The sequence below is a fragment of the Besnoitia besnoiti genome, chromosome V (assembly GCF_002563875.1).
Source record: "Besnoitia besnoiti strain Bb-Ger1 chromosome V, whole genome shotgun sequence".
Lineage (NCBI taxonomy): Eukaryota > Apicomplexa > Conoidasida > Eucoccidiorida > Sarcocystidae > Besnoitia > Besnoitia besnoiti.
The window spans coordinates 2,762,060-2,774,835 of NC_042360.1; the positions used below are offsets into that span (position 1 = coordinate 2,762,060).

The 12,776-nt window shown below is 57.7% G+C and overlaps 3 protein-coding genes across 3 annotated transcripts; 1 reads left to right on the forward strand and 2 right to left on the reverse strand.

Moving 5' to 3' along the window:
- Positions 1 to 1,868: 1,868 nt before the first annotated feature.
- Positions 1,869 to 2,950, reverse strand: BESB_062180 (uncharacterized protein; the record flags this gene model as incomplete). The annotated part of the gene is made up of 2 exons (XM_029364632.1): positions 1,869 to 2,069; positions 2,375 to 2,950. The coding sequence occupies 2 exons, from the start codon at positions 2,948 to 2,950 to the stop codon at positions 1,869 to 1,871; spliced, it is 777 nt and encodes a 258-aa protein (XP_029219340.1).
- Positions 2,951 to 8,100: 5,150 nt separating this feature from the next.
- BESB_062190 (proteasome activator pa28 beta subunit protein) lies at positions 8,101 to 11,141 on the forward strand (the record flags this gene model as incomplete). The annotated part of the gene is made up of 5 exons (XM_029364633.1): positions 8,101 to 8,429; positions 8,938 to 9,102; positions 9,543 to 10,079; positions 10,606 to 10,744; positions 11,001 to 11,141. 5 exons carry the CDS (start codon positions 8,101 to 8,103, stop codon positions 11,139 to 11,141), a joined length of 1,311 nt encoding a protein of 436 aa, XP_029219341.1.
- Positions 11,142 to 11,683: 542 nt separating this feature from the next.
- Positions 11,684 to 11,848, reverse strand: BESB_062200 (uncharacterized protein; the record flags this gene model as incomplete). The annotated part of the gene is made up of 1 exon (XM_029364634.1): positions 11,684 to 11,848. The coding sequence occupies one exon, from the start codon at positions 11,846 to 11,848 to the stop codon at positions 11,684 to 11,686; it is 165 nt and encodes a 54-aa protein (XP_029219342.1).
- Between the last annotated feature and the right edge of the window lie 928 nt (positions 11,849 to 12,776).

A 12,776-nucleotide genomic window follows, 5' to 3' on the forward strand; every position in this document is an offset into this window, starting at 1 on the left:
GCTGGGGCCCGGAGACCGATGCCAGCACAGAATAGAAGCCGGGCGGCTTCATGCGTCGTAGCTTTGTCACTTACAATAGAGCAGATATCCGCCATGTGTTTTCTGCAAAGAAGGTCTCCCTCTTCTCTAACTCGTGGAGACGCGCCTGAGCAGGGACTGTGAAAACAACCGAACTGTGAGAACGAATCGCACAGAGACGTACACCAGAGACACCGCAGAGCTAGAAAAAGACCTGTTTTGCTCTGAGACGCTCCCGTCCAGCAATGCTGCACACCCCACACCGCTCTCTTCAGCATGCGCCCACCTGCCTCACGGCGGTATGCCAAATTCTGCTGCCAACTTCCGCCGAAAGCAAAGCAACGGCGCCGCTCTCAGCAATACGCGAACAAACGTTGGATCACAGAGTCCAGCGCATCGGTGCAGTTGTATTCTCAAGAGTTCGTGTGCTTTCCTGACAGAGAAGAAGCACAGGCTGCCTCGGCCTGCCATATCTGAGGGTCGGAAAGAGCTAAAGTACGCAGCCATACGGTCCCACGCTGGGGGGGTCGGTGTAGCCTCGCCGCGCCCGAAACGCCGGTGTCTTGTCTCAGAGTCGAAAAGCAAGTTGTCTCGTTGCATGTGCGCCCGCGAGCTGTCGAATCCGTTGTGACCTGACCAAACAAAGTGTGCATGTTGCTCAGTGAAACCCCAACAGCCGCAGACGAGAGACGAAGCGGCTCGACGAAGGGCCGGCAGCGGACGTGTCGGCAGACGTGCAGCTGGACTGCTGTACTTTCGCAATTTCGTCTCCTCTCGGCTACGGGGATCTCGCTGCGAATATGCTTCCGAGTGGTGCGTTGAGGCTCGCGTGCAGCAGAGAGAAAGCAGCGCAGTCCGCTCCCCGCTGTCGCGTTTTGTTGCAAGACGGATCGTCGCGTCATCGAGCCACCTAGCTGGTGTGCTTCTCTGTTTGCTGCACCACGGCAGAATGCAGCAGAGAGAAAATATCACAGTGTCTGCTTTGAAGTCAGTTGTGCGCTAAGGTGCTCAAGAGGCACGCTGTCGTCCACGCTCCCACGCGAGGCACCGCGGCTTCGGGACGTGCTGCTGTGCGCATACCTCCGGCGAGGCCCTCGATGGAGGAGAGAAAGGCCTGCGATATGACAAAGACATGCGCCGCAGGTCTTTGTTTCAAAGCTACAGGTTATGGCGGTGCCTTCTTTCTGACCAGGGAGAGGATGCGTCATGTATCTTCCCGCAGATGAAACGTAGATTTCTCTGCAGTCTACGAGAGAGTGTAGCCGCGCAACAACCTCCTCCTACTCGACAGAGTCGACTCACACACATCCACGTCGCGTCCATCTTTAAGAGGTTCTAACGCGGCGCCTGCGCTCAGCACCGGCCGCCTTCCTAAAAGATGCGTTAGGGCTTTTCTCCTGTCTAGAATGAGGAGAGCGCATTGTCTTCGCACTCAAACGCGTGGGACAGAAGAGAGGGTCTATGCACTCTGAGATCCACGAAAACCCGCTGCTAAAGAAGACGAAAAGCAGAGCGCAGCACATGAGTCGCGCCGAAGGCATACGTGCTCCTGCGTTTCTTCCTTGCACGCCTTCTCGTCCCTCCATGCGCAATCCTCCCCTCCGCCCTCCTCCCCTCCCCCGACGCCTGAAACCTCGAGCGGGTGGCTCTGTCTCCTCGTGCGGCTCGCCTTCGGCAGAAAGAGAACTCCCACGTCCACAAGCTGGTCCCGCCCAAGCGTCTCTTCAGCCTCTCCGGTGGGGTCTGGTGTAAACAGGCGCGGGGGGTTGCGCGCGTCTTCCGCCAATCTTTCTCGCTCGGACGCGAGGCGACGAGGCGGATGCGAGCCGGTCGGAGGCCTTCCTCCTCGCTCACTGCCCCCCCTCTCCCTCTTGAAGTCTTTTGGCCGCTGCCAGGGCCGCAGCCTCCGCGTTCGCTTTCTTCCGCTTCGCCTGCTCCATGCGCTCCCGCTCCGCCTCGACCCACTCGAAGTCATCCGGGGCCATGAGTTTGATCGTCAGCAGCGTCAAGCCGACGATGAAGAGCGTGATGCCCCAGCCGTACAGAAAGACCTGAAGCAGAAAAACGAAGGCGCTCGACGAAGCCCAGTGCCCTACGCCGACCCCGCAGGTCGGTGGAAATGCGATGAGAGGTCTACATAACGCGAGGAGAAGCGTCTGAACTGAACACACCCTGCGCAGCAGAGACATCTCCGCATGGCGCACAGACCCCGACAGAAGCACCCGAGGGATGCTCCCACCGAAGGCCTCCGAGGATCGGGCGCCTGAGGGCTCCCAGACGCGCAGTGCTTCGCGGATCCTCGTCTTCCCTTGCATCGGTTTGACGGCTGCGCCTTCTCCTCCGCGGCAAGTCTTACCTTGAGTTCCCTGGAGAAGCGCTCAGTCTTTCCGTGCATGAACGCCTGGAAGGTTTCCCTCTTGATTTCGAGGGGATTCGGCGCAGCCTGAGGCCACTGGTAGGTCCCGTCGAAGGCATTGGGCACGCGCGGGCGCGCGCGCTCGACCTCCAGCCACGTTTCGCTGGAGTTGGCTGTCTTCTGCGGCTTTTGCGGAGCGCCCGCCGAGGAAAAGCCTCGCGAACGCAGATCGTCAACGAGCGGCCCCGACCAAAAACGCGACAAACTAGAACGAGAAGAGGTTGCGAGACGAGATGCGGCGGAGAAGGAGGAAGGGGAGGCCGAAAAAGCAGAGGACGACAAAGAGGAGAGGAGGAGGGAGCGCGAGGCAGACGTTGAACCAGAGGAAGAGACGGCAGCAGCGCCCGCGGAGGAAGAACGCGCAGAAGATGAAAGGAGCGAGGAGGCGCCAGCAGAGCAAGGTTCTCCTGCCTGACGATTCGCGGCAGCTGCGGCGGATCTCACGAGAGAAGGAGACAGAGAAGAAGCGCAGACAGACGAAGCGGGCGGGCGGCAAGCCCGGAGAGGGCCCAGCATTGTGCCGACAGGTGAAGAGAAAAACGGGCACCTGCCAAGCCGGAGCGGCATTCAGGAGCAAGAGGTAAACGAAACTCTTAAAGAGAGGGAAACAACAAATAAAAAGGCCACTCAAAAAACGGAGCGAACGCCCCCGACTTCGGACATCTGCTCGACTCTTACTCGGGGGGGGCCGTATGTATAGTACACGGGACGGTTCGCGGATTGCAGAACCAGTATGATTCCCTGCTGAAACGGCGCAGGAAGCCAAAGAAAAGAAAAACCGTCCGTAACAAAGCGACGTGCTTGAATGGCCAGTGTGAAGAAAAAAATTCGGCGGTTGTAGGCTGCACAGTACGACTTTACACGCGCTAGCGGCGCAAAGCGCCGCATGCACCGAGGCGCCGAAGTTCAGCAACTAGCGGTCACACGGCTGACACACAAGGAAAAGTGTATTTTGTGTGTTTCTCCAAGGCTCACATCGCATACGGGGAATCCAGTAGTGACATTCTGCTGCGCCAGACGAAGAGGCGCTGTCGCGAAACCTGTGTAGTCTACGGCAGCCGAAGACGAGACTGCGAATCGTTGCATGTCTCACCGGCTTGGTAGTTCCGCAGAGGGCCTGAAGGGCGGAGACCCAGAACAGGCACTGGACCGTGTACCGTGCGAGGAGAATGTCAGTGGCGGAGAAAGTGAGAGGGAGAGGAGACAGAGCGAGTGGGGCTGCGGGTGAAGAAACTGTGGGAGGCAACCGAGGGCGGCCGACACACAGTAGACACCGCATGTTCATAGATAGCAGAGAAGTTGGTGGCAGATGGAGCCAAAGAAGGGATGAGAGGGCCTCAAGCTGCTCGTTTCCTGTGATTCCAGGGAACTGAGATCCTCCCTGCTGTCTTAGGGTCAACGAGCGATGAGCACACAGGCACCCGGGTAGCGATTCAGGGCAAACTAGTCACGCCGGGGATCGCTTAAAAAGCGTCGCTTTGTGCTGCACGATCTTCGTATGAGTCTTTCTCCTGACTGCTAACAATAAACGAGTTCGATTTTGCGTGAGCGGAAGCGTGGAGTGCGAACAAACCTGAAGTTCAGCTATAGCAGGGAACACGCGGTGTGTGGTGCGCCTGCCGGCGCGGGATGTGTTTCACTTTTCGACAGCATTGCCCCTACGTCTAGCAGGCAAACGTATCTGAGGGAAGTGCAAAAAGGTCTGTGAGGCCTTCCACGCTAGCAGCGCCGCTCCTGGACAGCTGAACTCAGTCATTCACTTTATTCCGCTCGGCCGGGGGATCCTGTGTCTTCACCTGCCTCGACGGTTTCACTGCCCCTGCTGCGCTCTGCCCACTATGAGCCGTGCGAGGCGGCATCCAGACGAGAGGGAGGCTTCAAGCGCTTGCCACAGGGAAGCCTCGCATTTTGCAACACTGAAACCCTGATGTTGTGCCCCGCAACATGCGGCAGGAGGACAAGAGTTGAGCTTGCGGGCCGGCCGTCTATTTTCACCCTGCGCCTTCAACAGAGCTTCTTCTAATTTCACGATATTTCTCTGCGATGGTTTCTGGATCTTGATAACGCTTACAACCAGCGCCTCCGAAGGGACATGGCAGCAGTGGACGTGGTGCGGAGAGGAAGGAAACAGTTCCTCGTGCACGTGACCAAGCGCGAAACTCTGATAATTGGAGGAAGTCACGCACGAAAGAAAGTTGTCCGCGGCCAGCGCTTCGCATCATTTTTGTAACGATGAGCGAGCGGTCGCTCTGGGACGCATGGATGCAGTTGGCCGTGCGTGAATGCGAAAGACTCGGCAGCGCTGCCATTAAGCAGCGCCGTCGCAGTACCGTAGTCGGGTTTTGGAGCCCCGTACGCAAACTTCCTGCAGCAGGCTGGTACAAGTAAGTATGCAGAGGTATTCGCCGCCTCTTCAGAAGTACGATTCTGGAAATACAGGACTAGAGGCGGCGCGGCATCTCATGGCTCGGGTGTGGGGCCGGCAGAGCGATGAGCCACAATACAGCGGAAACCACTTCTGCACGGTAACGCAGCAGGGTGCAGTACAGTCATAACTGTTGATGTAGTCCAACCGGAGAACCAATCCGGTAGTAGGATATACGGAGGCAGCTAGTCAGCCATATGAGGTCCTAGTCAAGGGAGTCGGTGGGCAGCAGCGGCACGCCACGACGGCGCCCAGTCACCACTGGGCGCCGTCGTGGCGTGCCGCTGCTGCGGCGTCAGACTTAAGGTCTCTGGGAAGTATGCAGAAAGCCGCTGTGACCCGGGCACGCAGGGTCACAGCTGAGGGCGAAAGAGTCGTTCTCTTCCGTCTCCATCATCAGAGGGCACAGCATATCTTAGATAAGCAGCAAAGCGCTGTGGTACGGCCAGATGAAATACACGTCCTCGATAACGAGGCAAACCGCGCCCTACACGCCCCCCTTATGTCCGCCAAGGTTCCAACACGAGTCAAGATCTCCGCTAGTAATCAGGAACTCTCTCTGGTTAGCCGGTCTGTGCTTGCCATTCACGCAGCGCCAAAGCTCTACCGGAAGCTGGAAGGCATCGTCTCTCATCGATATGCAGGTGCGCTCGTTCACCATTCCGTCTCTGCGCCAGCTTTTTCCGTGATTGTTGGTGGCTGAGACCATAGGAGCTTGGTGTTTCCTATTGGATCCTCTTTTCAGACTGGGTACCCCACATTCCTCGTTGGTGATCCCTGTTGTGGATAATCGCTCGCTGTCAGCTTCTGTTGGGCGCCTATCATGTCGTCGTTCGTCGAGCTGCCGCCGACTCACAGTGCTACACCTCCTCGACAGTCGGCTGCGGAAGACGGGGATCTCCGCTTCGGGTGGTCGTCTAGAATTCGCTACTATCCGCTGTGGTATGGGATGCCGTTTTTTTTACGCCGGTTCGATCTCGAGGAGTTTCCATAGCTGTCGGCGTAGGCCCCTAATCGCTCGGATCTCCGTACAGAGCTCACTTCGACCCTGCAGCGGAATCTGCCCCCATTGAGGGGAGGGTAACATGCGTAATCTTTGCAAGTAACTGAACAGCGTGGAGATATAGACTCAGTGTCTTGTCATATTTGAGCCTGTATACAAGCATGTGCATCTGCGGTCTCGGCTGGGATAGTCTAGAACGTGAAAGCGAATTCAACCCGAAGAGCCCCGTCGCCTCCCGACAACTCGAAAATGTTGATCAGCAGCGCTCTTTGTCAAGCTTGATCACCTTCCCTCTGCCGCGTGTGCGTTCTCCAAGCGCATCGAGGCTCGCGGTGACCACGCGCCTCCCGAGGTTTCCTTCCTGAGGGTCCGGAAGGGGTGGGGAAATTAAGCAGGAACCCCTGAGCCTACTTGAGCCGGCAGACCACAGCTTCGAAGAATGGAAGAATTTAATTAATCTCTGAGCGCCGCAAATTTGCCACTTCACTGCGAAGAGAAAGCTGCTGTGACGAGCAGGAGACGGCGGAGGGCGAAGGAGAAGCGCGCACGGTAGGTGAGGTTACACGCGAGGCGCCGGTTGAGGCGGGCAACCTCTTGCAGCTGGCAGGGAATGAGCCCTTCCAGCTGTTGAAGGAATGATCCGCCCGAGAAAGAACTGTGGAGGGGGCGAAGAAGGCGCCTGGGCTTGCGCGTTTCGCTGACGACTCCGCCCCGGCTTATAGTCGAGAGTCTGCCGGTTGCAGAGGGGCTGGTACGCTGTAGAGAGCCGCATGACAAGAACAACGGAAACCCGTTCTCTCCGCCTTCGCAGATCGACAGCTCCTCGCCCTCCACACCGTGCTCAAAGTGTCTCGCTTCTCCTCCTTCGTAGTCTGGCCGAAATTCGCTTTTGGTTTCAAGGGAGGTCGTTGTCGTTGGGATTCGATGTACATACACGACGCTCTTCCGTGTCGTGCTCACCATCGTCCACGCCTACGCGTTTCGCGTTCTCTCTCGGGTCGGCCGGCTTCTCCTTTTGCCTGCGTTCTTTTCCATTCTCAACCAAGACGGCATTCTTTTCTTCTGATAGACGTACATGGGCAAGTAGCCCAGGAGGAGCTGCCGGTTGTGCCCATTTGGCGCATGAACGTTGAAAGGTCAGCTTGTGACTCTGTGTATCGACCACGGCCAGTGTTCGCCGGAAGCGCCTTTACGTCTCCCCTGAAAACGTACTGCAGTTTTTAGTCGAATGCCTCTCGCTGTGCTTGCCTCTTGCCCACGCGTCTTGCCTCCTTTCACCACTCAACACACCATCCCGGTTTCTTCTCCTAGGCTCGATTCCGTGATCACGGACCGGTCCGGTTGAGAGGCGGGCACCACGAGTTTGTTATGTGTCAGCGTCTGCGTGGGGGCCTGACTCGCGCCTCTCCCAGTATCGGTTTTCTCTGTCATCGTCGCTCGCCCTTTCTCCACTTTGCGCGTCCTGCCCAGTTCGTCGCTTTCCTACGGGCGCCTGGCGCGAACAACTCTATAGCGAGGGGTGTTATCTTACATCACCACATTCCTGACAGGCAGAACTCGTATTTGCCAGCCGCCTAGAGCGCTTTCTGTTACAGAGCGCTAGGGGCTGCTTGACTTTATTCGTTGGAGAAGACTGAGGACAGTCCGCTCTCGCGCGGCCTCCAACTCTCCTCTGGCTACAGCTCTTGTCATCTCGTCTTTTTCTCGCACTCACCGTCTCTGGCGGCGTCGCGTTGGGGATTATTTTCGACTTAGTTGTCTCTCGCTCTTCGCAGCCACACACGGCTGCGGCATTTGGCGAGGCTGGTTGCGCGTTTCACCCTGGGGCGGAGTTTTCACCTCGTTCGCAGCTTGCGATCCTCTCCGGCTTCACTCCTCACGCATGCGGCTGGACTGCATTCCATGCTGAGCTTAACTCGTCTGCAGAATTTCGTCTCCGTACGTTGTGTGCTGAACCTCTACGCGACCCTGCTGCTGCGCGAGGGGTCGCCGTCTGCGTGTGTTGCGGGAGTAGCGCGCGATTCTCGGGTTTTTCCCTGACCATCCTTTGCGTCGTGCGTGTCTGCTGTCTTTTTTCTTCTCGGCTTCGCGCCGTCGTCGCCGTCTCGCTTTTTCCTATCTGGTTTGGATAACCTCGGGTGCTGCGTGTGTGGCGCTAGAGGTCCGCGGGCGCGTGCGTCTTCCCCGGCGCGCTGAAGCTGTCTCTCTTCGCTGCGTGTCTCTCCCTGAGTCATCACCATGGATAGCGCTCCCTCGCCGCCAGTGCAAGGCGTCATGCGCCGACTGGAGTCCTCAGAGGTTCCTGAAACCAGCCTGGCGCCGGGGGGCCCGCGGCCTGCGCCCAGCGCCTCTCTCTCTTCTTCCTCGTTTCCCTCCTCTGCCTCGTCTCTCGCCGCCGCTGCGGCCTCGCCGACCAGCCCAGCCGCAGGCAACAAGAAGCGCCCGCGCACGGGGACTGGCGGCGGCGGCAGCGACAGAGGCATTGCAGAGGCTGTCCGCCTCATGCAGAGCGGCAAACTCGCCAAGCTGGAGCCTTCTGAAGAGAAAGTCAAGGAAGAATACGAACAGTAAGACCTCCTCCTCGCCTTGAACTAAAACCCAGACCTACCTCTACACTCACACGTACGCAGTTTCGGACATGCATCTGCATATGTATATGAATTTGATTTGGGCGGGTGGTGTCACGTGCTGGTCGCCTCTTCCTGGACAGATGGGTCTTCCTGCGATACGCATGTCCCTGAAGGTTGTTTACAATCTTTTTTTGTTGGTTTTCCGCGTCGTCGTCTCTCGATTCGCGTGGAGTCTGAGCTCTTTCTTCCGCACCATGCACAGAGGCCAGCGCGAGAGGACTCGAGTAAACAGGCGCGTGGCTCGCGCGCCGGCCATCGAGCAGCGGCGCGGGCGCGTGCCTGATGCCTCTGCATTCTGATTCTCCTCTCACTTGTGCCCCTGTCTTTCTCGTTCGTCGCTCCGCCTTCTCTGTGTGTAGAATCTGCGAACGTGGTTCGCTGCATGGGATCAAGTTCCGCTGCCCTCTCGTTCAGACGAAGTTTGAGGCGTGTTTGCTTCTTGCAGGTACCGCAACGATGTTACGCGCCGCGCTTTGCAGATCCTCACAGACGATCTGCCGCGGCGCATCGTTCAGTTTCTGCGGCTCGTTGACGTCAACGCAGAGCCCGGCGCCTTGCTGGTCTCCGACGACCTGCCGTCTCCCGTGTTGCGACCGCTCCTTACTGAGGAGTAAGAAGAGAAATCGTAATTTAAAACGCTGTCAACCTTAGCTCACAGCCGCAGTCGGGGCGAGAGAACAGACATCAGGACGGAACGCGGCCTCTTGGGATCGTGCAAAACGCAGAAGACTTTCCATGCAGCAACCGTGCGCCACGCATTGGGCTTTTACCTGCGTCTCTCTCCACATGCCCAAATACATATAAATGCATGTATATATATAGGCGTGAAAAAATACTTCGTCCACGTCATGTCTCGCGCAGATGCCCTTGCGCGGTCCCTCCGCTTTCCATATATGTGTGCGCCTGATATATATATATATATATATATATACGGGTGAATATTTATATATATGTATATGGCTGGACGGCTTGTAACGGGGGTCGGCGTGAGACGACTCATTGGATGGATGGGCGGCGTGTTTCTCGATTCATGTGGCGTTTCGTCTCCAGGGAACTGGCGAGCTACTCCGTAAAGCCTGTGGAGGCGAGCGAGGAGTCGGGGGCCGTCGCGTCATCGGCGTTTTCGCATGCAGCGTCTCCGGCTTTCCGCTGGAGTTTCTCAGTCGAGCCGCTTCTCTCTCTCTCGGCGCCGGACTCGGCGCGGCTGCGCAAGTTTCTTCAGGACAAAGTCAACGACGTGTTCAGCTCAGGGCGGGGCGACGCGCCGTCGCAGGGAGCGCCTGACGAAGCGCCCGCGAGGAAGGACGCGAGCGCGGCGGAGAACGGCAAAGCGCCTTCTCAGGGCACGGACGCGGGCGGGGCTGCGCAGGCCTCCTCCGCTGCCACCTCGGCGCCTTCCTGCGCCGAGAAGCAAGAGGCAATCTGCGTGCGCCTGGGCCAGCAGGCCCAGTTCGTGAAGGAGGAGGCGGTCGCGATGCGCGAGCTGCTCAACGCCGTGAAAATCTTCATGCAGCTCCACGTCCCACGGATCGAAGACGGCAACAACTTCGGCGTGGCCATCCAAGAAGAGGCCATTCACCTCCTTAAGTGAGAAGTCCGCAAGGCGCGCCGAGCCGCCTCAGAGGCACCGAACAACAGTGTGTCGGGCGGCGTCGGGCGGGGGCTGGGAGCCGAGCCGCGTGAAGCGGAAGTGCGCCTTCACAGAAGAAGCGCGTCCGATTCAGCGCGGCTCTTCGTTGGGGGGGGGGGGGACGGGAGACTCGATTCACCCCATCAGACGCGGGGCGAGGCGCGGCCTACGGAAGTGAACCACTGCAGCGCCTGTCTGTCCCTCCCTCCTTTTTCAAGTTCCTCGCGGCGAGCGTTGGGCGTGGGCAGCGGCGGTCGATCGTGGCTACTGCGTCTCGCGCCGTGACCAGACTATCTCATCCTCTCTTTTGTTGTTCGCGGCGCAAGGTAAAAAGGGAAACGTGGGTACAGAAAAAGGGCCTTTTGAAGGGCGCCCAAGAGATGTCTGTTTCGTGTGGGGTGTCGCGCGAGGCGGTGCTGTGTGGCGGGCGGATTGGGCGACTGGCGTGTTTCTCGTGTTGACTCGTGTGTGGGATTGGCGCAGCCGCGTCGAGGAGAGCGCCTTCAACTTATACGACACGGTTCTGAAGTACTACCTGGCCCGCGCGAAGCTCTGCAGCAAGCTGGTGAAGTATCCCAACACGCTCGACTACCAGATGGCCATCGTAGAGCTCGATAGAAAGGTAGGGGTCTTCGGCCGGAGAAAGCCACCGGGCGGGAATGGAAGCTGAGGGGCTCGATGAAGAGAGAAAGAAGGGCGCAGAAGGAAGCTGAGGAGTGAAGAACGAAGGGAGACGTTTCGGGTTTTTTTTTTCCAAGCTCAGTGTGAATGCGGAGTCGCTTCGTCGCCGTTCAGAGCGCGGACTAGGTCTCTTCCCGGCGCGGCGACGTGTTGGGATCGACGGGAGAGCAAGCTGTGTTTCTTTCGCTTTTTTGCAGGAGTGGGTGCACCTGAAAATCACGAATTTGGATCTTCGGAACAACTACATCATGCTCTACGACCTCATTTGCAAGAACTGGCAAAACGTGATTGCGCCCAAGGGCCGAAATCAGAGCACGAGTCAACTGGCGTTCTACTAATTCCTGAAAGCATGTGCTGAAGATGAGGGCAGATTCTAGGGCAGACCGAGATGGCTAGGGGAGCGGAACAAGCGAAGACGGGCCCAGACATGCCAGGCGACATCAAGTGCGAGGCTGAAACCACGAGGGGGGGGCGCTCTACGGCGGTTTGAACCGGAGAGAGAGAGCCGTGAGCGGATGGCAAGAACAACGAAGCGACGAGTGGAAGGGATTCGAGGAAGAAGCAAGCGGTGTGGAGTAGAATAGAGGAGAGAGGGCGAGGAGGAAAGAACATGATGCAAAACGAAGGGGCAGCACAGGACCGCAGTTTGGGGTGTGCGTACACCGGAACTCTGCCCGCGCAGTGTCCGTACACCTCTGCGCGTACGAGGGTTTCCGCCATTCATTCATGGAGAAGTCTCCAGAATCTCTTTTATTAGTGTTTCGGCGGTTGTCACATTTTTGAAGCATCGCTTCGAGGCGGGCGGGATGGAGTTCTTCTTTCATCTTCGAAGACTTCGCGCTTCTGTCGGTCCATGTTTTTGTTGGGTCTCGCGGCTCACTCAGCAGCGCTGTCTCTCTCCCGTCTCAGCCGTTCGTCGGTTTTGTTGTGTTCCTTGATCCAGCTGAGCCAGGGCAGCGAGACCTGGTTGTTGTCGTGGCGTGGTTCTTCCCGTGCTGAATCCGTTTTGCCTTTTCCTTTTGAGCTCCTCCATTCCAGTCAGCATCTGCTTTTTGTGGAATGCACGCCGCGGGTCGAAGGTGTGGGGCCTAGAGATCTCTTGGGAGACGAGGGGGAAACGGAAAAATTGTGTGAAAAAAAAAGATGAGTAGTGAACTGGAGGGCAGGTGGCGAATGAGGAAACGAAGAGTAGTCAACAGACAGAGTGAATGGTAGTAGCAGCCGGGGAGATTCCTCGCAGAGACCGAGTTAATCAAGTCCAGAAGGCTTGCAAATGGCAAAGAACTCGGAAATTAAGGTCACTGAAGCGCCGAACAGCGATGACTCGAAAGGCGCGTTTGGTGGCGTGCGCAGGTTCAGCTTTGTTTCTCCCATGGTGATGTGTTGAGGATGAGAACTTTCGTGCGGGAGAACAGAGGGAAGCTACATGAACGTTTCGTTCACGCAATCTGAGCAGTTTTTTCCTGTGTGCGCCTTTTCTCTCTCTCGGAGACGCCGCGGCCGCTCGCGTCCTCGCGGCGTTTTTCGCCTGCGCAGCACAGCCAGTGTTGTGCGATTTTAGGGATTCGATTCAGCGGCCTTTTGCTAAAAAAAGACTGTTACGTCGTGAACCATGAGGTAGTTTTCTTCTCCTCTCTTGTGCGGCCAGCAGCACAGCCTAGGCTCTACACGCCTCAGCTGGCGGAATTCGCTGAGGACCGAGTTACAGCAACATAGCCAACTGAGCTAAACAGAAAAAGAAAAGTGGGCAGCGCGGGAGTCCGTCGCTTCGGCGCTTCCCTTCTTGCCGTTTCACACATATTTCGCGTCTGAAGACCAGTAGAAGGCTGAAGTCATACCTGTTCTCTTCGGAGTCTATAGGTGTTGGAACCACGAAGCTTGAGAGTCGGCAGTCGACCAGACTGACGCTGTTGCGACGCAATCGAAAGGTCGGCGTCACGGTGGAGACGCGACCTCACGAACTTTTCGCTTCG